The sequence below is a fragment of the Nyctibius grandis genome, chromosome Z, assembly GCF_013368605.1.
Source record: "Nyctibius grandis isolate bNycGra1 chromosome Z, bNycGra1.pri, whole genome shotgun sequence".
NCBI classification, from domain to species: Eukaryota; Metazoa; Chordata; class Aves; order Nyctibiiformes; family Nyctibiidae; genus Nyctibius; species Nyctibius grandis.
Window position 1 is genome coordinate 43114336 of NC_090695.1, and position 27232 is coordinate 43141567.

General features: G+C 43.1%; 1 protein-coding gene across 1 annotated transcript in view; it reads right to left on the reverse strand.

The window, feature by feature from the left end:
- The window catches only part of MAMDC2 (MAM domain containing 2), a 62642-nt gene extending 35725 nt beyond the window's left edge, over positions 1–26917 (reverse strand). Inside the window, exons 1-2 of the mRNA XM_068423210.1 lie at positions 26845–26917; positions 26589–26702 (exon numbers count right to left, since the gene is read on the reverse strand). Of these exons, the coding sequence (XP_068279311.1) occupies positions 26589–26702; positions 26845–26875 (145 nt within the window). The 5' untranslated portion in view covers positions 26876–26917. The remainder of the gene's footprint in view (positions 1–26588; positions 26703–26844) is intronic.
- Positions 26918–27232: the final 315 nt, after the last annotated feature.

Consider the following 27232-nt stretch of genomic DNA (forward strand, 5'->3'; position numbering starts at 1 on the left):
TGAAGGTAGAGGCTCTGTCCCAAAACATCCAGGGTGATGCCATGATTAAAGCTACTTCACCGCTCAGGGCATAACTGGTATGTTCATTCCCATCAAGCCGCAGGTGACTTTATTGCTGGTAAGCCCTCAGATTCACACCAGAAGAACTGCATGGAATATGCCGGGACCAATTAGCATTGTCATCATAAGAAAAAGCTTTTTGGTCTTTAAACCTCCTCGTCTCCTCCGTGTTTTTTTAAAAGCAGCTGAGGGATGGAGAAGCAGGAGGTGGTCTGTGTTTGTTGTCTGCACTGACTGACATGCACTGCTGCTGTCAAGGCTTTTCCTCCTCTTGTGTCTACAGGGGCACCACACCTCAAGCCTAAAGCTGTCACCTTTCTGCAGCAAAAGCCCGTGGTCCTGCCTGGCTGCTGCCAGCTGCCCGAACCCCCTCACTGCCCACGCAGGGAGGGCACCTGAGGACTCCGCTAAATCTGTCCCTGTGCTTCTCAGCATCTTAAGGGGAACAATGGCGTTTCCAGGCAACTTTCACAAAGCTGAGTAGTATTTATTGAAAACAAACGGATTTGTAGCAAGCACAGCCTCTGGCCAAGAACACAGAGGCAGTTCACCCAGGCAGGCACGCACCTTCCCCCTGCCTGATGGACACCCCTGACAACAGCAGCTCCCCTGGCAGCCGTCGGCTCACCTTACTTTACAAACTGAGTCTCCCTCCGGGGACTGAGATTTATCATTTGACCCTCCGTTTGCCGCAGCCACCAGACTGGGCCAGAGAGCTCGTGTTTCCCAACCCCGGGGGATGAATCTTCAAAGGCTCCTTTCCCAGCGGAGGGCTTGGATTTTCTACCAGCCCCACCTCCTGCCCTGTCTTTTGCTCCCCTAGGAAGTTCAGAAATACAGCTGTTAGCAAGCCTCTTGAAAAACATAGAAGTAACACAGTTAGCCCTGAAACGCTCTGTGATTGCGGCATCTGGTCACAGCTACTACCACACTGGCGATGCCTGCCAGCCTGGATCCGATGCCTGCCAGCCTGGATCCGCCAGCGTGCCTGCGAAAGCCTGGCAAAGGGCCAGCTTGCGCTGCCGTTTTCTGTTTCTGATTTAGAGGAGTTGCTCCACTGCACTGGGGACGCTTGAACTTGTAAGAGCTTTTTGGCAACAGCCGGGTCCTCTCCTTTCTCTCCCTCTTGAAGTCCCAAGATCCTTACATCATGCACCAATTACACCAGATCTTGTGTTTGTTCCAAACACAAGGATGTGGGTTTGTTTTCTCTCACAATGACCTCACAGCTTTTTATACACTTCTCAAGTTTTCTTTCTGTTTATTCCAGCCAACCCATCAGTCCCAGTGAGCTGTTATTCAGACCACTTGGTTCTCCTTTTCATGCTGTTCATTACATAATTTTGACAACTTTTTATGTGCTGACACAAAGGCTGCCAGGTTCTTCTCTGGTATCTCTGGTTTTCCTTTAAAAAGCTATCTCTGATTTCTATTAGCTGGTATACTTGAGTAGTTAAGATCTGGAGACACAAGATTCTCTGCTGTGAATTTCTGAATTGGAAATAATTCAGAGAAGCCTTTTCTTTATTGTTTGGCATCCTAAAACAGTTTCCATTGTCCCCAGCACACAGGGAATATCAAATATAAAAAACAGATAAAGTAGAAATCATCAGGCATCTATTTGTTCACAGTGCTCATCTCTTTCATTACTAGCTCTATCCATTTGCTAAATCATGTTTCCACCAGGATCAAGCACACAGGGGAAAGCACTGTGATAGTTCTTCCAGCACAGCTGCTTGTCCTGGAAGAATGCACCACAGGGCTGTCTTCCTTCAGCAAAAGAATATGAAATTTCACTCCTATAGTATTCCCTTGCATTATGTTGTCTATTTACTTTGTTCATTGCTCCTTTCATTTATTTATGCAGATGCACATGGTGTGGTGTGGTGGGCTATGCCTGTAATGTATTACGAGCTCTGCTTTCTGTTATGTGCTGAGCACGTCCCAGCCTGCCCAAGGCAAAACTACCCCTCCGCAGTCCACACAGCTTTGGCACTTTTTTGAAGAAAAATCCATCAGATTTGCAACCCAGACCAAGCTGTTGGCCTGCACCCCACAGGGGAACCAACAGGAGGAAGCTGTTGTGCCAGACCACGAGACAAGGGACTTCTCGTTGTGTTTTAACAGAGGGGGGTTCTGGGGCCACGCTTCTCCTCAGATCAGAGTGACAAGCAGAGCCATGAGGAGTAAGAGTTTGAGAGACAGAAGAAAGAGATACTCCAACCCAATGAACCTTGATTTGGTTTCTGCATGTCAGGATTTCCATTAATCTGGAAGATCATGCTTTTATGCTTCAAAAGCAAAGACTTCTTGGTTGAGAAGCTTCCTTGGTTTGCTCCAAAGGGGTTCAACTAAAAGCCTGTGGCGCTCACTGTCGAAGCAAAACTCTGAAGCAAACCTGCGCTCAGCCAGGGAAGTGGGAAGAGTCTGGCTACAGCAAGCAGTGGCCCCAGGAGGGGGAGGACAAGTGAGCCTTGGAGCTGGGGCGAGCAGGAACAAAAGTCTGCCCAGCATGACTTGCCTTAGGTGCACGAGGGAGTTGGGTCACAGCGTGCAGGGGGGTCCTGGGCCAGGCTGCAACACTGCCCTAGGGAAAAGAAAAAACCCTCAACCGGTAGCCTTCTGGAGTTCATCTGCAAACCACAGGGATGCACTCAGTGAAAGATTATAAAAGCAAAACTTTTCTGCTGCATTAATATTCTCTCTCTGCATCTGCCAAATCACTTGGCCTACTGCATTACCCCGAAAACCAGCTCATCTGCCTTAATGCTTGTCTGTCTCTCCCAGCTACATCAGATCAACTAATAAAATGTTAACCTTTGCCTGCAAGCCTTGTCCCTCCAAGGAAAGTTATAAATGTGCTTGGCCTACATAAATTACATTTACTCTGATGCTCACCTGGGCCCTAGGTCCTACATAGACTGAAATATTATTTGGTTGCAAAATATTTGAAATATTTATTTGGTTTCATTGGCTTCAGAAGTTGAACTCCTGTGAGTTCAGTTTCCTGTTTTCCTTAAGCTTGGTGGGTTTATACTCTTTTTTTATACTAGGATTATTAGGATGACTAGCAGGCTCATGGTGGGCTGATCAGCAATCTCACATCACAAAATAAAAACAGAACTGCTAACAGACAAGGTACATATTTATATCCATGTCCTGAAATAGCTGGCTACAGAAAGTGCTTACAGGTGAGCTAATCAGATCCTGACAAGTGCTAGCAGTAAACTGGTAGTCACCTGAGGGAATCAGCCTAGCCACACCATCAGTTTCCAAAAGCTGTTGCAGTTCACTCTCTCATAACTTGTTTGTCACCGGCTGCTGCTGTGGCAGGCCCTTAGCTGCTGCTGTGTTTACTCAATGGCCACTCTCGAGTAATCCACTCTAAGCAGGAAAGCAGCCACAGTGACTCATCTTCCGCCCCAGCAAGCTTCATCCTGGACCAGGAACATGCAATGGTGAAGATTCAGCATCTGCAACCACAAAACCTGCAGCCAAGGAACACGTGTTCCTTGTGATGTCGAACATCACAACCACAAGGACCATGGCTAATGTTTCCTGGAGCTCTGCAAAATTGCATCCGGCAGTTAGCCACTTCAAAGATCAACATAGGCGGCTTCAATTTACCAGGGATGCTTCTAGGCTTGCAGTCCTATCCATCATTCCTGCCTGGCAGGCGGCTGGTAGCAACCGAGGGTGTGTGTGAATGTATACAGATAGACTAAGCCAAAATCCACAAAACTGGAGAATGGGGTTTTTCAGGGGTTTATCAAAACAGGCCAAGATTACATAACTGTAATCTCTAAAACATCTCACGCACATTTTAGGGGAACGGAAAGTAGTTGTACATTTAATCCTGAAATCTACATTTGCCATTTGAGCTTTAAGTATAACCTGTTGTACCATCACGTTCATTAGGTATCAAATCCCCTGTGTCCAGAGATGTTTGCCAAAGGATTTTTCATTCAAGTAGAATGCATCCAGCTTCCTGCCTCTTCCCTTCAAGCAGATAGTACACTTCAAATGATACATATCCATGCTCAACGGTAGAGTACATCCATCGGAAGCTAAGCACAGGGGCTCTGGTCATAACCCTACTCCTGCAAGGGAGTTCCTTTCGATGAACATGAATGATGACTTCTGGCTGAGTACCCTTAAACAGAAACTGTTACAACTGGCAAAATGAAACAAGAGGTTAATTCCACAGCCCAGGAAGTGTAGAATTCCACCTATCAAGGCTACTCTGAGCTTTGTTTTTTCTTCTTCAATTATTACTCTCCCTTTTTGTTGAGTGGGTAATTTTAAAAATATGAAATGCTACAAATCAAAAGGCAGGAATGAAAGCTTGCTCTGCTTTTTTTCCATAAACTTGCACGTACTTATTAACCACAGAATGACTTTCCAGTTTTCACAGGGATTATAGAAAAATGAACTTTGATAAATTTACTGCTGGTCTCAAAATTCAGAAAATCCCTAAGTATTTTACAGAATTCTGTGGGCCTCTGTGGGGAGGGGCTGATGCCCTATGGCTCCCTTCCCTCTGCCTCAGTAGTTGCAGTCTCTAGTACCACTGGAAGGAGATTCAGTTGTGGAGCTTCGGCTCTGAGCAGGACATTTGGACTACCCAGAATTATGTTTGTAAGGATCACTTGGTATTAAAAGCAAAAGACACCTCCTATGCAAACTCCAGTCTAAGAGAACAGGAAGAAATGGATGCCAATTAATGTTATGAATGTTTAGGCATTTAGGAGATTTAGGAAACAGTATTTTGCTTTCCACAAGGCATCTAATTGCTGACTCTAATCAACAGAGTTTTGATGCATTTTAGCTTCCCTGGGGTTTGTGTTTTAATTAAAACAGCCAGCCAAATTCTTCTTCGGGACTGAGTCCAAGTCAGTGAACCACCTTATACATCTGAATTCATCCCAGGCCACCGGATGTCACCCAGAATATGCACAGGGCTCTGCCATCTGTCTGGCCCTGTCCACTCTTCACACGTCTGTCACGTCGTGGTGGCCTCTCTGATTCCCCTCGCTAGGCAATGGTCAACAAATGAATTCCTGCCGGCAGCCCCTTCACTCGTTCCCCAGCTGCCCAGGGACACTTGTCATCGCAGGTGCTCAGACTTTATTCCTAACACAGGCCTCAGATATTTCCTTTTTTTTTCTAGACAACTTTGGAAGTGAAAAGCTGCTGAAACTTTTGGTGAATTTTAGCACTTACTGCAATGTCATTCCACCGAATATTCAGTATTATCCTCAGGCATTTGCTTGCAAGAACATTTAGCAAACCCTGGTTGAGCTATAAGACACATTTATGAAGACAGAAATAGCACTTGAGATACAAACCGGTCATTGGAAAAATCTATCCATCCGACCCTGCCAGTTCATGACACAGTTTCCTTCAGGATATCCTCACTGACTCCCATTTCACTGCTAAAGTAAGTAAAAGCTTGTCAAAACTTTCCAAAGTGTTAGAGTTTATGGGCCCTCATTAGATTTTCTTCCCGCCCACCCCCCCGCAATGGATTATTAAGGCTATTAGGCCTCATTCTATTTACTTTACATCCTAAATATCCTAGGGTGATCACACAGACATTAGTGAAGTTTAGGTAAATCCATAAAATACCATTTAGATTAATTTAGTGCACTTGGGCTGCTAAATCTCACCAGGTACTTAACACTACCCACAGGGAGCTGTTCCCTTGCAAATGTGCGCCCTGATTTATTGTTCAGGATGTAATTAAAGGACCCCAAAAGGCCCCAGCAGATCCGATCTCACACCCTCCCAGCTGGCTGCTAGTACCCAACAGTGGGGACAGATGAATGCTCAGGGAAGAATTAAGTGTAAAACAAGCACATTGAAATACTCCCTTCCATGCCCTCTCAGTCCCTGCTGCCATTTTTCAGCATGGAGGACTGCCCAAGCTGGTTGTGGTATCAGCTCTATCAACAGATGAGCCTGACTGAGCAGCATGTGCCTCATACTTACTCTAAATAAAAATAAACTATGCAGAAAATAAACCCTGCAGAAATAACTTTGCTATATCTGCCAAGCTTTGTGTGGCCTTTCTAAAAAAGTCCTCAGTCCAGTTCTTCTGAGAAAGCCTTTTAGCATTTTATTTGCCATTAAGTATAGTTCAAAAGTTATTTGAGATAAGGCAAATGCTGGAACGCTTGCTAGAAGGTGTTAACAAAGTTCATACAGTGTCAACGAACACATTCAGCATTGGTCCCAACACATTTTCTGTATGTTTACAGTTTCCCCAGGAACCGTGAACGCTCTGCTGGAAAAGTATTTTCTGCAAGCAGGCAGCCTTCAGGGGGAACTCGGGGCACTCCCACACGCTGCTCTCCATGCTCGGCAGCGCCGGCCGGAGTCCCGGCATGCCTGGCTGGTCACTGGCCATGACTCACCGCTTTGTTTCGGGTGTCAAGAAACAAAGATGATTTCAAGTCTCAAACTGTCCCAGCAGCTGATCCCACCAGTTTTCCCTGTTACCCTGCAAAGCCAGAAACTTGTGCTGCCTGCAGAGAAAAATCATTGTTTACTGAAGAAATTTGCTGTTGTATTTTCCCAAGAAGTATGAATGGACATCTTTGAGATTACAGAGGCAATTAACTCCTTATTAAATGTTGACAAGTGATTAGACTAGCTCCACAACCTTTATTTTGGGTTCAAATTCACACATATGCTGCCCATCTCTCAAAAGTGAAGGTGTAGGATTGTCTTTTCCAGCCTCTGCTCCAAGCTATAAACTCAAATAGCATTGACAGCTGCTCCACAACTCACACACAAGAGACATTTGCCATGAAACACGTTATCAGTGCAACTTTCTGACATGGTCCCCAGCCTCTCCCTTCACTGTGGAGCAGGAGAAAGACCCATTTCTACAGCACAGAGAGGGTGAAACGCCCAGAGTTGCTGCTCTTCCTCCACACCTCAAAAGCTCAGAGTAAATTAGGCCACAAGCGTAGCTGCTTGCCAAGTTTTATCTCGGAAAACAAGAGAAATATTTATGACTGTTGTGAACTTGAAAAAAAAAAGACAACTTTTCAATGTGCGATATTGAAACAACCCAAAGTACTGAGCCCGTATTCCTGTAACAACTGCTGTGCTCTGACAGAGGAAAACACAAGGTCTCACACACAAGTCTTCAGAAGTCTGGTCTCTAACACTACCAAGAAGCTGATGCAAGCCGACCTAATATACAACAACCATCTAGGGCCAAAAATCTTCACATTTAGAATTTAGGAAAATATAATTTCACAACGTCACTGCAAACCAGAACTTTGCTACATAGATTTTATTTTTTATTTAAAAAAGAAAGATACTAAGGAAGGGGGGGGAATCAATAAAATACATCATGCAAATAGGTAACTAAATTTTCTGTAAATTTTTAAGAAGCAAAAAAGCACACAATGCTTTAGAGAGCAAGCGATACAGCATGCAATACAAAGAAAGCAACCAAGCAGGGCTATTGATAGAATCACAGAACCATAAAATGGTTTGGGTTGGAAGGAACATTAAAGATCATCTAGTTCCTACCCCCCTGCCAGGGGCAGGGACACCTTTCACTAGACCAGCTTGCTCAAAGCCCATTCCAGCCTGGCCTTGAACACTGCCAGGGAGGGGGCATCCACAACTTCTCTGGGCATTTAAACATGCTGTATTTTATTTTCTTTTCCTCGGGATTTTTTTTTCCCCATGCTGGCTTTTTAAAAATCTGCTTTAAAAAAGAAATCAAAGTCTGCAATATCTTTTATATTTTGCAAATAAAGGAAATGTTTCTTTGTTATGCTTTTGACTGTTGAGGCAAAATATAGGAATATCAATGGTCAAGAAACTGGCCTCAAGAAGTGCCCGTGGTTGTCTTTCCAATCCTCTGGGGAGGAAAATGGCTCTGCTTCCCAGCTGTTTTAAGACCTGTGAACCAAACTGTTTCAGTGGAATATAGACTGATTCCAGCAGGAGAAGCATACAATAAATTTTAAACCTGCTTTCCTCAGCTACATCTCTGTATCACGTGAAGCCCAGCCAGGAGAAAATAAAACCCACAGAACCTTACTGAAAACAGATCTAACTGGGTAGCTCAACTTCTGCTCAGCTATTTCATGAGAGAATAAATCTGTAGCTACTTCTTTGTATCTCCCTCCATAAGCAATTCAGTAGTAAATGAGAGCTTAAACTCTGCATCAGATATAAATGTGGAAAGAAAACTATATCAACTGAAGAGTTTGTTTAATTATGGCCTCAGGGATTGCCAGTGGACCACTGGATAGAAACTATAAGCACAAGCTAAATTACCTCTTATACTAAGCAAAAGCTGTGGCTGCCAGCCAGATGATGAGAAATAACTGTATGGCAAAGAGACCTGCAGACAGGCAGGTCAGTGACAGGCAGAAGGCTGGGAGCTACCGAAACCCGCTGGACCTTTGTGTAGATCTCTTGGCATTTAACGTTTGTACTTTGGCGTGAAGGAAATGTGTCACGAGAAGCAGTTGGCAACTTCGTCTGGACAGGAAAGAAGTCCCCCGGTGCAGGATCTGAGGCAGACATAGGCATTCCCTACTGACTGATTTTCATGGCTAAAACTGATGAAGATGCTCCCTATCAGGCAGTCACCTACAGAACACAGTGTGCAGGCTTGCTGTTGCTGGTGTGACCTGCACACTGCATAAATGCAGTGTCTCCTGTCAGGCGCATTACCTGCTTTACTCATTTGCTGAATCTTCAAGACATCCAAAATCACTAACATTAAAATTTGCTTCTGGGCACATTCTCCCTCTGAAATTTATATCCTTTTTTTTTTCAGGGAAAAAGGGTATATAGACATTTGATGGGACAATGAAATAGTTTAGTAAGTCTTTCTTATTGAAAAGCAACTGTGGGCCACTTTTTTAAAGATGCTTACCCTTCTTGTGGAAGTTCCTGGTTTTATCAAAACAAATGTGAGATAAACCAAACTGGGCACACATTGACAATGTCTGGTTAACATTATCATTTATTTCTTCTGCAGAAGCAGTGATGAAGGAGATTCCCATTGTAGCACCATGGCTTGAATTTTCAAATAAAATCACACCTCACCTTTTGAATGCCGTTCCATGATAGCTCAGAGTTAGGTGCTAGAATTCAGCCTCAGGGTGGACTTTTAATAAACATTAATTGAAAAGGAGAAGTATACTTTCTGCTCCAGGAGAGCTGAAACTTTGCTTTTAGTTTGTATATGGTCATATTGTGTATTAGGACAAGTGTTGTCATAGAATTACAACATATGGAAACCTGGGCAACAGATCGTGCAAACAGACATAATCCTAATAATGAAGTATGCAAACAAACTGAAAGCAAATTCCACTACAACCAAACTGTACTCATCAGACAGACCTGTTGTAGTATACTTCTGTGCCAGCTATGAAAGGAACACGGTAACACAGCTGAATATAAAAATGAGGTTCAATAAAATTCAGAGCCTTGTCAAGATGAGTCAAATATTAATTATGATATTTAAAACTAGCAGCCATTTGTTAACCTCAGAAAATTCTCAGATATTGAGAACAATCTTTGATACACAGAGATATGGATTTGATGGATATGGAGATATGGATGGACTACCCGATGGATAAGGAATTGCCTGGATGGCCACATCCAAAGAGTTACAGTCAACAGCTCAGTGTCCAAATGGAAACCCGTAATGAGTGGTGTCCCTCAAGGGTCCATACTGGGATCAATACTGTTTAATATCTTCATCAGTGACACAGACAATGGGACTGAGTGCACCCTCAGCAGGTCTGCAGATGACACCAAGCTGTGTGGTGCAGTTGACATGCTGGAGGGAAGGGATGCCATCCAGAGGGACCTTGACAGGCTTGAGGAGTGGGCCCATGCAAACTTTATGAAGTTCAACAAGGCCAAGTGCAAGGCCCTGCACATGGGCCAGGGCAATCCCAAGTACAAATACAGTCTGGGCGGAGAATGGATTGAGAGCAGCCCTGAGGAGAAGGACTTGGGGGTGATGGCTGACAAGAAGCTCAACATGGGCCGGCAATGTGCGCTTGCAGTCCAGAAAGCCAACCTATCCTGGGCTGCATCAAAAGCAGTGTGGCCAGCAGGTCAAGGGAGGTGATTCTGCCCCTCTACTCTGCCCTCATTAAGATCCCACCTGGAGTACTGCATCCAGCTCTGGGGTCCCCAGCACAAGAAAGGCATGGACCTGTTAGAGCAGGTCCAGAGGAGGGCCACAAAAATGATCAAACAGGGCTGGAGCATCTCTCCTACGAAAACAGGCTGAGAGAATTGGGCTTGTTCAGCCTGGAGAAGAGAAGGGTCCGGGCAGACCTTATTGCAGCCTTTCAATGTACAAACGGGGCTTATAAGAAAGACGAAGAGAGACTTTTTACCGCAGCCTCCAGTGACAGGACAAAGGGCAATGTTTTTAAACTGCAAGAGAGTAGATTTACGTTGGACATAAGGAAGAAACTTTTTACAATGAGGGCGATGGGACATGGGAACAGGTTGCCCAGAGAAGCTGTGGATGCTCCATCCCTGGAAGTGTTCAAGGTCAGATTGGATGTGGCTTTGAGCAACCTGGTCTAGTAAAAGATGTCACTGCCTATGGCAGGGGGGGCCAGACTAAACGATCTTTTAAAGTTCCTTCCAACCCAAACCATTCTATGATTCTATGATATTAAATATGAATGCAATTGTGGAATAACTTGGTAGCATAGGAGAATAAAGCAATTAGTATAGAGTACTTCACTACTGTTGGTATTTCAAAATCAATTAATTTAATTTATGTTAGTTGAAAACTAAAAATATGTCATCACTGAACATAACAGCAAAGTCAATTATTTGGAGTAATATCTATATAATAAGTTTGATTTGATTCTGACCAGGGAATAACTTAATGTACTCACCTCCAGAATAACAACCCATCTCATACTTGTTTCTGATGCTTACTGAAGCTGTCGCAGAGCAGGCCCATCCTCCCTCACAGCTTATTGCTCTTTGGCTATGGGTGCTTGCATACACGCTACTGACACGAGGCTGTTATTATCAGCTACCTATTTGACCTGGATTCCTTCAGCATCCCTCTCTCAACAGATTTATTGTGGTCTAACTACCTAATGCTTTCATGACTTGAGACAATCTCTGTCACTCTAGACTCTCATCCATGCCCTTGCAGGGCTGTATTTCTTGTAGCCTTCAGGTAGCTCAGCGGATAACAGTCATCATAGAAGCACTAATGGAAACCCTGCAGCAGATTTCCCGTGCATATCATGCAGCCTCCTCAGCAACATGTCAGTAGACTCACCAGTAAAATGTACACACTCACTGTGCAGGTACAGCCTGCAAACATCTCTCTCCAAAAGATCTTACAGGCTGCCTTCTTCCATCAGGCTAGAGTGATGCATTATTATGAGGACCCTTCAGACTGCCACCCTTCCCTCTCAGGGAGTTTTCTGCAGTATAATACACATACATACACATGCTGTACAAACTAGGATGGTGCAATCACCAAATTAGAAAAGGCCTCAAGAGGGAGGTTCAGCTAGTGCAGAGGTCCAGCAGGCAACAATTTCATTTTCCAGCAAGTTTCAAAGATTAAGGTTTTTTTTCTCTTTCCACAGAATCATTTTAATATTTTCAAACCATGGACTTATACTAAAACTTCTACCGCTCTGGGCTTCAGCTGGAGCTCTTCCTTTCTCTCACTTTCTCTCCGTCTCTTGAGTAGCTAACAGAGATACCTAAGCTGACAAGCAGGTGCCACATGCAATCTCACAGTAAGCGACTAGGTTATTTCTCCTAATAGTGGACTAACTTGCAGGTTGACTAAAGGCATAGCAGTGAAATTCCCTTCAAGATGCATAACTAACAGAAAACACAAAATGGTCTATCAAAAAGAAACAGCACAAAAGCTAAAAGACTCTGGAAAGGCTACTAATAGAAAAATACCTATCTGACCCAGCACAGGAGAATATTATTGGAGTCCTCTGCTGGTAAGGGGTGATTGATCATGTAACTCTATTTTCGGCTTCAACACTCACCAGCTGTGAAGTCTACTCCAAATTCATGAGTGTTTTTTTCATATAAAAACAAACACTGATTACAGCTCTTTGCTTTTTACCTGCATGTAGTGGTCCAAACTACACATACCACTCATCTTATTTCCATATATGTCAACTTCACTGTGCAAAGTTCTCTCTTCTTTTTCAAAAGAACAACAGTTACTGCCCTAATAATTCTCCAGTTTGACACTTAGTTTAAAATAAGCACTGACAGTGGCTATATTTAGAGAACAATCTGGTATTGGTATAAATCCTCTCATGTTTCCACTTAAGCACACAAGAATATTCTTGGCCAGGAAAAAAATCTTTCTGCAAAAGGCCTTGTAAGTAGTAAAATGCAAAGCAATGACTCTATAGGAACTAGAAAAGATTCATGTGTTTGAACTCCTCCTGACTGTTACTAAACTTCAACTAATCTTATACAAAGCAATAGCTTAGATCAGCATTGCCTAGCTGTATGTATGCATACTTAAAATGTTACAAGTCACCCAACTTGAAATGCTATAAGCAACAGCTCGAAATGAAGCATTCATATAGCTACATATAAGTTTTCAAGGATATATATGAAGATGTTAGTAACTGGTTTGCTGGCAGTAAGTACTGTGAAGCTGAATATGCAACTGCAGATGCTAAGCAAACCGGTATACTGATACAGACTTTTAAACAGACATTTTTCTTCATACTGACAGATTTTATCATTGTTTGTGCCCTGGACGTGATCATGTCTCCACGGCATATCTCTAAGGGTAAAAAAATCAAGTAGATTCAGTTTTCTTAAACATATTTATTGTTGCTATATTGGGTACACTTTAAAAATCCAGGTACCGGGATGCTTGTATTTGCAGTTTTCATTTGTGTATGCCTATGTACTCTAGCACTCAAGGCAGCCTTTACTTACAAGAACTTAGGAATTTAAACAATCAAAAATTAGTTTACACTTAGGAAAACCATAGCCATTGATCTTCTAATTACTGGGAAGGCTCCAAATTTGTTCACAGCTATAGGAGTATATTGCTGCTTAAGCTATGGCTCAAAGCCTGAGCAGTACCAAAAGCTCCTCATTTTCTTGCTGCCTGTATTGAGTAAATTTTCTACTGAACTCTTAAGGATGGCACCAAACTGTAGGGCTCTATAATGGAAAATAACTCACTGTAAAGTAAAGGCAAGATATATAAAAACAATGGCATTATCCCAGCTCTGCTACAGATTCTCACTGTTGTTCTGCCGTAATCTTACAGGACAAAATTGGCTACCACCTGACACTTGCGTACTCGGATATGATTTTTCTGAGGTGAAAAAGGTCCCAGTAAGATTGTGAAGCATGGTGTGACACATGAAAATGTGTCTCCAAGTCTCTGGTCTTCTGGCTCCAGCCCCTACTTAGAGCTTGTAAATTTTTGTGACTGCTTGCCACCAGTGTGTACATGTTTAAGGCAGGGAATACGCTTCTCTGTACACTAGCCACCTGGCACATGGGGGAAGGAGAGAAGAAGTGATTTGCTAAGAGCAGACAACAGTAATAAATACTGATAATGAACTGCAGGTCAGCTTGGGGATACATAGCTTGGGAGAATTAGGGTCTCTATTTCCCAAACAGATGCAAGGCAGACAGCGCAGACATCTACGTCTGCTTCATCGCTTGCCTGAACTTATTCTGATGAGCTGAGAGCAACTCGAGAGTCCATATCCATTCATGCGTCTGCCTCCCTGCTGACTTCACTAAACAATGATGCCGATTACTGTCAACTGTGTTGTATGGCCTTAAATAAACTCAACTCACTTTGGCTAAACAGCTGCGAGACAGTACTTTCAGTCAAGGAGGTTCATTTGCAGGATGATGTGCCAAGAGTGATTAGATGGAGTAGAACAATTTTGCTAAAGCTTCCTCAGGATAACAACCATGTGTAAAACAGCACACACCAAAGACAAGAAGTCTTTAAATGGAAATTACTAAAAAAGTAGGGAATTATTAAGAACAGACCCTTTTGCAAAATGCATCAGAGTGAGCTATGCCTTAGCTTACCTGTTTCCCATGAAATTTTGCAGCCATGAGCATAAGAAAACCTTAGCTACATGATAATCAAGCCCCAAAAATATCAGTAAGGAACAAGTTCTCCATATCCTGTTAACTATTAAGAGATCCTTCATCTAACAGGGGACCTACAACAAACTCTCATTTCTTCTCTTGAATGAGGGTGCAGAGTTTTCACATATACATATGCATGAATGGATTCAGACATGTACACATACATCCGACTATTCTGTTTAATTATACCTTAAAAAATACCAGAACTTCATTCATGTTCTTCATTGTGGGTGGAGATCTCTCTGAAAGATCACTGTAGTAGGGCTTTCCTTAGCTTTCAGGCAAAAACGTGAAGATACCACAGAATCACAGAATGGTTGAGGTTGGAAGAGACCTCTGGAGGTCAGCTGGTCCAACCCTCCTACTCAAGCAGAGCCACCTAGAGCCAGTTGCCCAGGACCATGTCCCAATGGCTTCTGAGTATCTCTAAGGATGGAGACTCCACCACCTCCCAGCCACCCTCACCGTAAAGAAGTGTTTCCTGATGTTTAGATGGAACCTCCTGTGTTTCAGTTTGTGCCCATTGCCACTTGTCCTGTCACTGGGCACCACTGAAATGAGCCTGGCTCCATTCTCTTTGAACCTACCCTTCAGGTATTTATACTTATTTATATAAGATCCCCCTTGAGCCTTCTCTGTTCCAAACTGAACAGTCCCAGCTCTCGCAGCCCTTCCTCATAGGAGAGGTGTTCCAGTCTCTTTATCATCTTCACGACCCTTCATTGGGCTCTCTCCCGTTTGTCCATATCTCTCTTGTGCTGGGGAGGCCAGAACTGGACATAGAACTCCAGATAGTGCAGAACAGAGGGGAAGGATTACCTCTCATGACCTGCATCCCAGGACACCGTTAGCCACCTTTGCCACAAGGGCACATTGCTAGCTCATGTTCAACTTGGTATCCACCAAGACCCCCAGTTCCTTTTCTGGCAAGCTGCTTTCTAACTAGGCAGCCCCCAGCAGATGTTCTGGCACAGGGTTGTTCCTCCCCAGGTGCAGGACTTCGCACTTCTCCTTGTTAAATCTCATAAGGTTCCTGTCAGCCCGTTTCTCCAGCCTGTTGAGGTACCTTTGGAGGCCAGCATGACCCTCCCATGCATCAGTCTCTCCTCTCAGTTTTGTATCATCACCAAACTTGCTGGATGAAATCCACCATCCAGATCATTAATGAGGATGTTGAACAGGATTGGACCCAGTATTGACCCCTGGAGTACACCACTAGTGACTGGCCTCCAACTAGACTTTGTTCCAGTGATCACCACCCTCTGGGCTGGGCCCAACTCTTCAGCCAGTTTTCAATCCTCACCTCACCTCTGCTCATCCAGCCCATACTTCATCACCTTCTCTATGAGGATCTTACAGGTATAGAAAGTCAAACAAACGAAAAAAAACAAACAGAACTTCCAGGTATCTGAAAGGTAAATAGGTGCTAAAAGTATAGAAAAAGTTTCAAATTAAGACTGGAACCCCTCTTTTCTTGTTCTTCAGCTTCTCATTGCTTAAAATGCTACAGCCTCAGCAGCTAAGTTTCCAGTTAGTTCTCCAGCAAGAGAAGCCTAAACTTCGTATTTCTAAACTGATCTCAGCTAAGGTGCCTTTCTATAACAAAGAAGCAAAAGAGACAAATTATTTTTTCCCCTTCGAAAACAGTTTTTAAGTATGTCTTTGGGCATTTCTACCGTCCATGTGCAGCACACACGCAGCGAGAGAGCAGCTATGCTACAGCACAGCTCTATTTCTATATCACCCACACTTTGACTGCAACTCATGTTGCCTTCCCCATCAGCACCATGAATTGCCTTGCCTTCCCAGAGCAACTACACCTCAAAGAATATAGTCTTGTGAATATCAATAGTGATAAAACCAATAATAATAATAATAATCATCATTGTTGCCTCAGAAAGATTTTAAAATACAGAACACATTGGTTAAGGTCATTAGTTCTAACCTCCTTTATGAGAGGGGACATGCTCCTTTCTTGAAATGAAAATAAACCAGATTTTCCTGTTGTATTTTTCCTATCGAATTTTCCTCCATTCAGATTTTCTAGATGCAGTCCTTAACACCCAACACTGTATTTATGTATTTGCTGCCCAGCAGGTATACGAACTTAAGCAAACCAAGAGAGTTCTGAACACAGAAAGCATATCAGAGGCAACTCAAAAGATCCAGATGGTATCCAGAATTTTCTGGCCGAGATGCTATTATACCCAGTCATTGCAATAAAGCTGTGCCATCCAAGACCTACCAACATCCACAACAGGAAACAGTCAGGGAAAAATCAGTGTTATCTATAACTCCCCAAGAAAGTCAGCATTATTGATTTCCAAAGAAAATATCCCACAAACCAAATTATCATCACTCTGAAAAATATAAGGAAAAAAATTAAGGCACAGCTCATGGGTTTTAACTCTGAATGGCTCAGGCACGTTCTCCTGAGGGCAGGACCACTGATTCCTGAGGGATTTAGTGGTATGGCCCAATAGCCACATGGACATAGAAAAGTATCTATTTCCCACTCATTCTTTCCACACTATGTCTTGGCCATATCTTCTCCCTACCCCACGCAATGAAAAATCTGTGTTCCCCCATTACAGCCCCTGGACTCATGGTTCCCTTCCACCCTGCTATTCTCAACCTATGCCCAGAAGAACTGATGACTCTTCTGCAACATAATGGAAAATAATCGGAGCACTTCAGTTTGCCACAGCATAAAAAACATGGAATGTGCTCCCAAAGGACTCTCCAGTGCTCACAAGTCTTGCAATACCCATGAAGACTTTAACTCAGAAGTGTCTTTGCCTTACAGATACCTGTATGTATATGAGGCTAGCCTGGATGCTCATAGCCAGGCACCAACCTCATCATCTAACCCTGGAGTGAAGAGACAGCCATTAAAATGATGTTTGCTTCCTTTCTGTATTTTACAGTTCCCTATTCCAGACAGCATACTCATCCTACCTGCTGACACCAGCCTTCTTCAAGGGCTGTTCAAGTCATGTTCATGATAGTTATTGAACAGCAAAAAACTATGTTCCAGGCTGGAAGAAACATGGTTCAGCAAATGTAAAACAGGCTTATGAAAGGAGATACGTTTTCATTGCAAGATCTACAAATGAATCAGGGAGTGACATTGGACAATTTAGTTTACCTGTCTATACATCAGCTGAGGATTTCTACTGCAAGTAGAAAGTGCTTTGTGGAGCACTTAGAGCTTTATTGAAGAAAAGTATTTACATAGTTAATCTAAACGTTGTTCTTAGATACAGTGCATTAAAACATGGTCTGTAATGTCATCAGAAAACAGGGAAATCTTCTGCTTATTCACAGAGCAGGTAGGATTGTCTGTCTTCCTTATCCTCCAGGCATGACTTTTTGCCACAAATGGATCTGCTCCAAAGCTGAATGCAATAGCATTTCCCTAGACACCACTGTCACACAGAACCCTGCTTCCACCTTTTTTCAACCATGAGTGCTAGATAAGGCAACAGTGTTACAGTACTGATCGATGGTTATGATGTAACACGAAAAAAAAAAGAGAATCTGAGAGATGAAGAATGACTTCCTTTGGTAAATTTGCATCTCACTATGGTTTTGCATATAACAGCTGTAATCTGCCCTGCCATTTCTATAGCTCTTCCCGCATTTTTAATATAAAATATAGTTTGTGGCCCAGCAAACTTGAAGAAACTCAAGTCACAACAGAGCCTCTTTAAGTATTTTAATGGTTCACTAATTGAAAACTGCGAAGCCTGTTTCCTAAAAGACTTTGGCTGACATTTCAAAGGGAAATCTAATTACTGTGATTCATGGATATTTTCATACTAGGACTTGCAAGGTTTTCAGAACAGAGCAAAGTGCTACTAACATGTAGCTCATACTTTATCAGAGAATACATCTATTTAAAACAACGTTCAAAGTACACCAACACAATTACTCAGACTACTAGAGTTGTCTAATATACTGATCTTCAGCCATGCTTACCAAAGGAAAATGTGTTGGAGGAACAGCCATATAGTGTAGAAGAAACATTTTGTTAATCAAAGAGTATTTTTAAAGTGGCAGGCACCATATTGTTGTGTAAAATTGTAGGAATATTCAGCTTGATTATCATGTGAAGAAGAACTATAATAATCAGATTTGAATCTTTGGCTGCCTAAAACCACAGGGAAGGACAGGGCAAAAGATGCTTACTGTTTTAAATGAGAGTAATAAAATATGTTCAAATGATATAAAGCCTTCTAAGCAATCAAAGCATTTTGTGAAGTTACATGGATGACTACACTGGCCTTTTATCTGGCTTTCTGTAGCACTACTGCTACAAAGTAATATTAAGACAGTGAAAACTGAAAGATTAAAGGAAAATATCTCTTTTTTTTAAAGTATATTTTCTTCAGATGTAACAGCAGAAGGTTTGACCCCCTTTGATAAGTTAAATCCGTCAACTAATTATAGGATTGCCTACACTCCTCTTGCACATGGTGGCTGGGGATGCAAATTTCAGAAGGTGATAAAATGGAAGAACTATAAAAAAAAAGGGAACACAAGACAACTAGTTGTAACTGGTTTAGGCTTATTTTTTCAGTAAGCTTTCAAAGATTTCCATTTGGTAGCATCCTACATAGTAAGACTATTAAGGCATTTTCAGGCTGACTCTATGACAACTCTGAACAGTCTGTACCATATGCAAGATGAACAAGTCTTTCTTACTAGTAGAAATGCTTCTGAAATGTCTGTGGTCACCCTTCAGCACAAGTGCAAACCTATTTTTCCTCACTACAGATCTTGACTCAAGTTAGGTCTTGACCAAAATTTATACTGAAAATTGACAGTGCTGAAAATACCTTCCCTTTCCTCCAAAAAAATGAACTGGCAAATGATTGGCTCTCCTCTTCATTTTCAAGCTGATTATATATGTAGTGCAATAAGTGCAATGACCACAAAGTACTGCCTACCAGCAGTTTTACTGATATAAAAACATCCATCATGCATGCAACCTTACATTCCTAAAAAGAAACTTTAGTTCAATTCATTTAAGTCTTTCATTTTTTCAGAGAACTGAAAATACTTCCAGCTGTTTTCAGCGAGTGCTTTTGCATGTTTGTACTTGTATTTCAGCAAATTTCAACAATATTTGCAAGGTCAGTATCCATCCTGCTTATAACAGAAGCTGAAAACATATTATTTAACTTCCTATTAATGGAGAAGATAACAGTACAAAGCCAGACTGATTTCCCAGTCCTGGGCCCTATCCACATCAATCAGAGCCAGCCACAGCAGCTGTGATTTCAGGCAGGAAACCATACCTCACCCTGCAGTATTCAACTGAGACATGCCGATCCCTGCAGCCTTTCAAGCCAACACTGGGTATAGTCACCTTGCGTACATGTGCAGCTGCAGTGGTGTGACTGTAGGCTCTCTGGGTAGGCTGTGCAACCAACATGTGCAGTTGCATTATAAATTAAAGCTAGCCCGGATTACGTCCAAATGAGCAGAAGGATGATACTGAGTGGCTGCTACACAGACGCACAGCTAGTTTTTCATGTAAACATGCAGCATTTTGAAACATGAAGCTGCAATATAATCTTAGTAAGTGTGCTTTACAGTGCTATATCAGTGGTGGAGAATCATATAAGTTGTTCCACCCTACTAATGAGTAACAAACCTTGTCGCCTGGAGGGAATCAGTTTTTCCCTGGGGTTACATGCAAGTTGTTTGACTAAGGTGATTTGGCTTCCATCACCACTCCCAAACATTCTTTTGCCCTCCTACAGTTTTGGGGTTTTTTTCAAGTTCTAGTGGTAAGTTATCTACTTTCAGTTGTTTTCATGCAAAACAAAGTCCAGCCTGTTGTTGGGAGTTGCAGGTATATTCAGTAAACATGAATTTTATAACAGCCATCCTCCCGCTCTTGTGGCCAGCTTCCATGGCTCAGTGTAAAATGCACTAAAATAGCTTGTTGACTCTCTAAGCACTGAACCACTAACAGCTGTATGTGAAAATACGCTTCTGAGAACATTACTATCCCGTGGAGGAGAGGAATGCTTTGAAACTCATCTCTCACACAGTGACTCACTGATAACAATTTAGGATGCTTTTGTTCTCCTGCTACAAATGGAAAGCCAAGACCTATCAAAAGCGTCACACACAGGCAGCTGCTGATGAAACCCTCCATGAACATCAAGTGCTCTGGGCCATCTTTTTTTGCACACGACCTGCCTCTGAAGATGGACAAAAAGTACGCTAATAACTGCAACTAGGGCACAGTTCAATAAAAATGCTATCACCCAGAAGCCTGGAATAGAAGTCATACCAGGGCAAGCAAAATGTTAGACTTCCTACTGGTATCAGCAACAGAAGGGAAAGGCTGGAGTAAGGCTGAATGTTACTCACACATGGTACTATTAAGCTGCTGGTGACAGACTGAACAAGAAAACAGGAAGAAGAAATGAGCTGCTAACGCAAGAGTAGTGGCTGAGTAGTCAAAGTGGAGTGTACAGGAGGAATGACACAGAGGTGAGGGAGAAATGAGAACATGAGAGTCTAAGTGTACCAGAAGAATGTGAGAGCCAGACTTTTTTTTTCCCTCCTTGGGAGTTACTAGGAAGGACAGTTGTCACTCCAAATGCAATTATTTTGGCCAGGAGGACAAACATTTTAATTATCAGGTCAAGGCAAAACAGGCCGTTTGCCAGTTCTAATGGCTTTTCCACTCCATCAAACAGCATCTGGTGCAGAGATGCCCAGGCTACAGGTCTGGGAGACCCAAACCAGTAAGCTGCCATGGCACAGTGGATTTACCAGCTGAAAACCTTGCCAGCAAGTGAGCATTGTGGTATGCCAGCCTGGTTCTGCTGCAGCTAGGTACAAGCTAGTGCAAGTCTCCCTGAATTACCCCCTACTTTGCTCCCAGTTACAGTTATCATGAACGTGTGAGACCACTTGTCTCATCTTCGGGTTGTACAAAGCCAGCAATGTTACACCTTTTTTACATTTTCAAATTGCTTACTTTCCTATGTACAGGAAAGTACTGCAGACAGATGGAAAGAAAACTGAGACTACAGACGTGCCCATCTATCTGCCAGTAGGTTTGTAACTGAGCACGACACAGCACACATCAGATACGAACTGTGCTTGCTGTGCAACAAAATCTAGGATCACCAGTGATTACCTGTTGCCTTAGTCGTGATATTACAACCAAGTGATGTGGCATCCAGGATGAGAGAGCTTAGCTTAAAAGAGGTCAGTTTTAAGTCATATGGCACAGCTGTAAATACAAGCTATTTAAATGGAATGCAGGCCATGTTTAGATTTGAGATTCCTTATGCTGCTGCTCTCATGCCTGACTTATCTGATGGCCTGGGATGGCTGTCCTGTCTCTTGAAATTATTTTCCATCTTAAAAACATTTTAAAGTGTAGCTATATGATAGGTATGTCCCAAAAGACAAACTTCAGTTTCCTGACTGTTGCTAGTGATGTTACTTGCTTACCTGCTTACCATAAACTGTTACCTGATGGGTGCTTATCTTGAGTGTATCACAGAAACAGAGTCTTGGACTAATGCAACAAAAAGTAGGCATATTTTAAGGAGAAGCTAGTCAGGCTATTTTTGTATATATTGTAATTTATTACATCACTCCTCTGAATGAAATCTATTTCTTTTTAAGGATGAGTCTCCTCTGGAATACTGCAGAAAAAGAAAACATTATTAAGAACCTCTGAAATGCATGCTATTAAAATATATCCTTGGAGACATGAGATTTGAAGTAATACACACTTCCAGAATTCTAGAAGGCAAGCAGTACACACAAAAATATGCATTTAAAGCTGCCAATGATCATATGAGAGCCAGATGCATACGGCTGTTATCAACTACCAGTTACAGATTTAGCAGTTTTGTGCCACACAGCTCACTATAGAAGATCAGCATGGAAAGTTGCTTGAAAACACTCCGCAGAAGAGCAAAGGTGATAAGGAGACAACTGTACAAAACCCATTGCCACTATTACTAAAATAGCTCCAAGTCCAGTGCAACTGGCAGTGTATGAGCACATTTAACAATGATCACTTGCTTTTTAGAGCACATTGCTAGTATAAATAACCCCTCTTCCCTATAGCTTGCAGTGGTCATAGACGAATTTCTTATCTAATGCTTTAATCCAGGCAAGCAGATGCAGCACAGCAAACTCCATTAGTGCAAATTTGAGCTGACAGCCCAAATGCACATTATTTGTAGCTCTATTAAACTGCTCTCTTTTAAAATTAAGGGAGATTGAGAACAAAACATACCCATAGACACAGGAACACAAAATGCTGTACAGATATTCTTGGCAAAAATGTAAACATTGTCCAGACTCACAACAAAGACATCCCATAGTTATTGTGTCTGATGAAACTTATCTATAATACTGCCATGAGCAGGATGTTCTTACAGTCAGGTTATGGCTGGCTCTGTGCTGGACAGGGCTGGGAGGAAAGCAAAAAAGGCCAAAATCCAACCCTGCAGAATGGCTGCAACTGATGTAAGGCTGTTTCCTACTGCTGCTTCAAGTGGGTCTACATGGCTTTACTTATTACTCTACTCAGGATTAGTGCCTGTAACCTAGAGCATCTTCCTTTGTTTTAAAGCTTTTTTTACATTTAGAAAACGCATCCGTCCTCTGAAATAAATGCGGAATTCGGTTAAACAAAATCTCAAGATTATTTGAGGAAATCCTATCATACAAAGTTTAACAGTATTTATTAGAATTAACCAGGTCTGCCTTGCAACACATATACTGCTGACACAGAAGTAAATTCCTGTGGAAACCGGCCACTATGCACCTGCAAAGCTTTATGCCCCAACATAGCTGGACACGAACTCATGCTAAATATACCTGTGGCTGTTAATGGTAAGCAACATAGTATTCGAGCTCCGCAACTATCTCTAAATACCACAGTAGTGATGAACATAGATCTGCTTTCTAAATTTCTCATCCCTTAGTTAGGTCCAAGAAGTTTGATCTTTGTCTTATATTCTGTACCTGGATTTTTTAAAATAAATTATTTGTTCAGAGGCATCATGAATACAAGAATATTTATGGAAACATGCCTACACCTCTGAAGTTAAAACAGACCATTGACACCTTGGTTTATGTGTACTAGCAAATCACTTAAAGCTTGCAGACCTTATCACTGGTCCATTGATCATACACAAATTCATCTGTTGCTCACCAGATTTCAGAACCAGGATGATGTGATGATGCCCTTTTCCTAAGCAACAACATTACTGTGTTGCTTGTGTAGCTGGTATCCTACAAACACCCACTCCATGAAGCACATCACGTTTGCATGGGATTTCACAGCTTACACTGAAAACAGAACTGGCGCATTAGGGAACATGCTGCCTCAAGCACAATGCTATATTTACCCAGCCTGGGCCATGACCTCAGCTGGGTGTGCTACTCAGCCATAGGGTAAGCTCAAAAGAAATTTATATCCTCAGTGGTTTCTATATTTTACTTTTTTCTCTGCACCATGATTGTCTGGAAAAAATCATTATAATTCTGAAATGCAAACATCAAGTTAGCACATGACTGACTCAAAAAGCTGACAGTTAAAAAGAACACCTTGATGTTTATACTTGAACATCCTATTCCTGAATTCAGAGCCATGTGAGAGAGCTTGAGGCTTACAGAGGGTTTCAGTGAAGCAGGAGTTTACGGAAGCACTGGTCCACTGGACAGATATTACAGTAAAACGCCTCATTTGTTTCTTGTGTAGCTGGTATCCTACAAACACCCACTTCGTTAGGGCCTGATTTGCCAGTCTTGAGTAAAGCAGTAAAGAGTGAAACAGGTATCTGTTTTAGCATTGACTATTTTGTTTTGATTTTCCTTTTGCACTTGACTAAAATGGCACCTAAAGTGCCAGTCAATTACAGGTATCAAAACTTCAGCTAAAAAAACCCAAATCTTTTCAATTATAAAAATTCTAAAATGAAACACAAAAAAAATCTCTTATCCCAGAACTACTAGAATACTTAAGAGAAGCCAGAGACATTTAAAAAAGCAGTTGAACCTTAGAAACCTACTGGTTTAAGTGGGAATGCATAGCTGTAAACAAAAGCAAAATTTAGCCTCACACTTCCTTTCTGTGCCTGGCCCTTCAGAAGATATTGGCTTCCTTGGCAACCAGGCAAAAAACTTTCAAGTATGGAGTGGAAATTTCTGGGCAGGCTTTTAGTTATATTTACATCATCTTGACAGTTTGGCACAAGACCACACTACTGAGAGATTTATAAGATGAAAGAACTTGCACTGCAAGTCAGATAATCCCTATAAGAGATTTGCTATATATAACTCTGAATTACAAATAATATTTTAAAATAATAAAAAAAATTTGAAGCAATGCAAGGAGAAGTGGAACAATTCAAAGCTAAGCTGCCACTCCCATCCTTAACTTCCTCTGTTGTCCCAGCAAATCACTACATGTACGTACGCCGACCTGCAAATACCAGGGCCCAGTGCTGCCAAATGGAACATGGTTTTACTAGATAAAAAAGAGCATCTAAGGAATACTGATTTTGCATACCTGCTGCATAGATTTGGATGAACTATTTTCAGCTAGATTTAGTAATGATTCTATGAATGTGTTTCTGAAGAGGCTAATACCTTGTGTGCCAAATGTTTGCACGGAATGACTTACTATGAGTAAATTACAGACTGCAGAAGAAAGATTTATAATGGAAATGCTGACAGAACTATGCTATTGAGAGAGCTGGTATACCACATATCCTCAGTATACATTTCAGTTATATATCTCTGAAAAACAAGATCTACAATGACAGAAACTGTGCAGCCACTGATATGCTCATGGTCACATAGAAGAATCAAACTACAACCACCAAAATAGTGTTCTGTGGGACAAAAAAAAAGTAGGCTGCTGCTGATCCAAATCTCTGCTCAAATTTCGCTCTTTCTTGAAGCACCATAGCATGGATGTGCACAACATGATGCACATCCATTTCTGCAGGTATTACTCCCAGCATCTCACAGTCCCTTGGAGCTGAATCAATACCACTACCATGTGGCTCCCCATTAATCACAAGGAGGAAGCGCTGCTTCCAACACAAGCAGCTTAAGAGGGCATGATGTTAAGAGGCATAGCTGGGAAAGCAGATGGTTACTAAATTTCCACTAGCATCTTCAAAAATACAGGAAAATCTATGTATATTTAAATAAAAAAAGAAGAGAAAAAGCAGCTATTTTAATCATGACATCATCACAGCCTTTTCGAAGACAGCACTCTTCGCACATTCTCAAACCCTAATGATTAATCTAAAAATTAACAATTAGAGGTGACTTACTTTGCATATGTGAGGACTGGGTATAAATCAGAAAAAAAAAAAAAGCTTAATTATGAACTGAGTAACAAGTGGAATAACAAAACTGGACCAGCTAGTTTTGAATGGAGCACTGATGAGGGGTAATGAGGGGTGTCTATCTCTTTCTATCTGTACTCACCTCTTCATTATTCTTGGCACCTGTTTTAGAGCTTAAAAAATTTGAAAACACGTAGTCCCTTCTACTATGTAAGCACAACTTTCACTTTACCCACTTCGCTTTCACTACTTTTCGCAGCCAAAACATAACCAAAATTAAATTATTTTATTACCCAGTTATAACCATGTTGTATTTATTTTTGTTTAGTCTTTGGTTTGTTTGTATTGACTCTGTCAAAAATGGGAGGCTACACTAAAAACTTATTAAGTAAGAGTTACAGGTGCACAGAGCTCTATACAGTGACTGCATTTTGTTCTGTCTCACCAGCAGTCAGTAAGTCTAATACAACTTACTGAAAGACTAATGCTTGTCTTTTTCCTGTTGAACTGTAGGTACCATAAAATGGAGAAAAGTCTTAATTGAACATGTAGAGATGCTCTTCACAAAGATTGTCTCCTGCCCTGAAAATGCATCCACTTCTAGACCAGATCCCAAAACACACTTAGAAAAAACAATAATGCAGCTTAATAGGAATTTGACAGATGGGTGGGATTTTTTTCCGAGGAAGAGGGTAAGTTACCTACAGCAGATTTGATAAAAGACTCCTCTTCCCAACAGAAAGAAATAGGAAGGAGGTTTCTGAGGCATCCTGCAGAAACCTGCGGAGAGACCTGTGCCTGGGCGGGGGGGAACGGACGCCTCCCCGCAGCGCCTGCGGATCGGCTGTCAGCGGACTGACACCCCGAGACCGAAACTGGACACAGGAGGGCTCCGACGGCGGCTGTTTCCCCGGGAAAGCCGAGCAGCGGCACACCGGGATGCCGCCACCGCGGCGCGGGCTGCAGCAGCGCCCGGGGGGGGGCTGCACGCCCCGGGGACAGCAGCGCTCTTACCTTCCTCGTGCAATGCCCAGGGCAGATGCGCGTAGTCCCACTCGTAGCCGCAGGCGCTGTCCTCAAAGGCGCACGACCCGGGGGAGAGCAAGGCGGCCCCGGCGAGCCGCAGAGCTGCAACGACAAAGCGAGCCCCGGTCACGGCCCGGCCCGCCCGGGGGCCGCGGGATGGGGGCCGCCGCCGGCCCCGCAGCAGCGCCCACCCCGCGCCCCGGGGGCCCGGCGGCGTCGCGGCGCGTCCCCCGGCGCCGCTTACCGTGCGCGGCGAGGAGGCAGAGCCGCAGCATCTTCCGCGCCGGAGGAGCCGGGGCTGGCGGCGGCGGGGTGGGCGGGCGAGGCGGCCGGGAGCGCGGGGGCGCGGCCGCGCCGAGCCCGGAGCTGGGGCTGGGGCTGGGGCTGGGGCTGCGGCGGCGGCGGGGCTGAGCGCGGCCCCTTGGCACCCCGGCGGGGCGCAGGGAGGCGAGCCGCGGCCGCGGGAGGGCAGGGGAAGGGCGGGGAGGGCCCGTGGGCAGCCCAGGTGGGCGGCCCGTCCCACCCCGACTCGGAGCGGGGTCGGCCCCGGGCGGTCGCCCAAGGCCGGGGCGGCTGGGGCTGGAGTGTCCTCGAGGGTGGGGGTGCCGCCGCCTCTCCGGGCAACCTGCTGA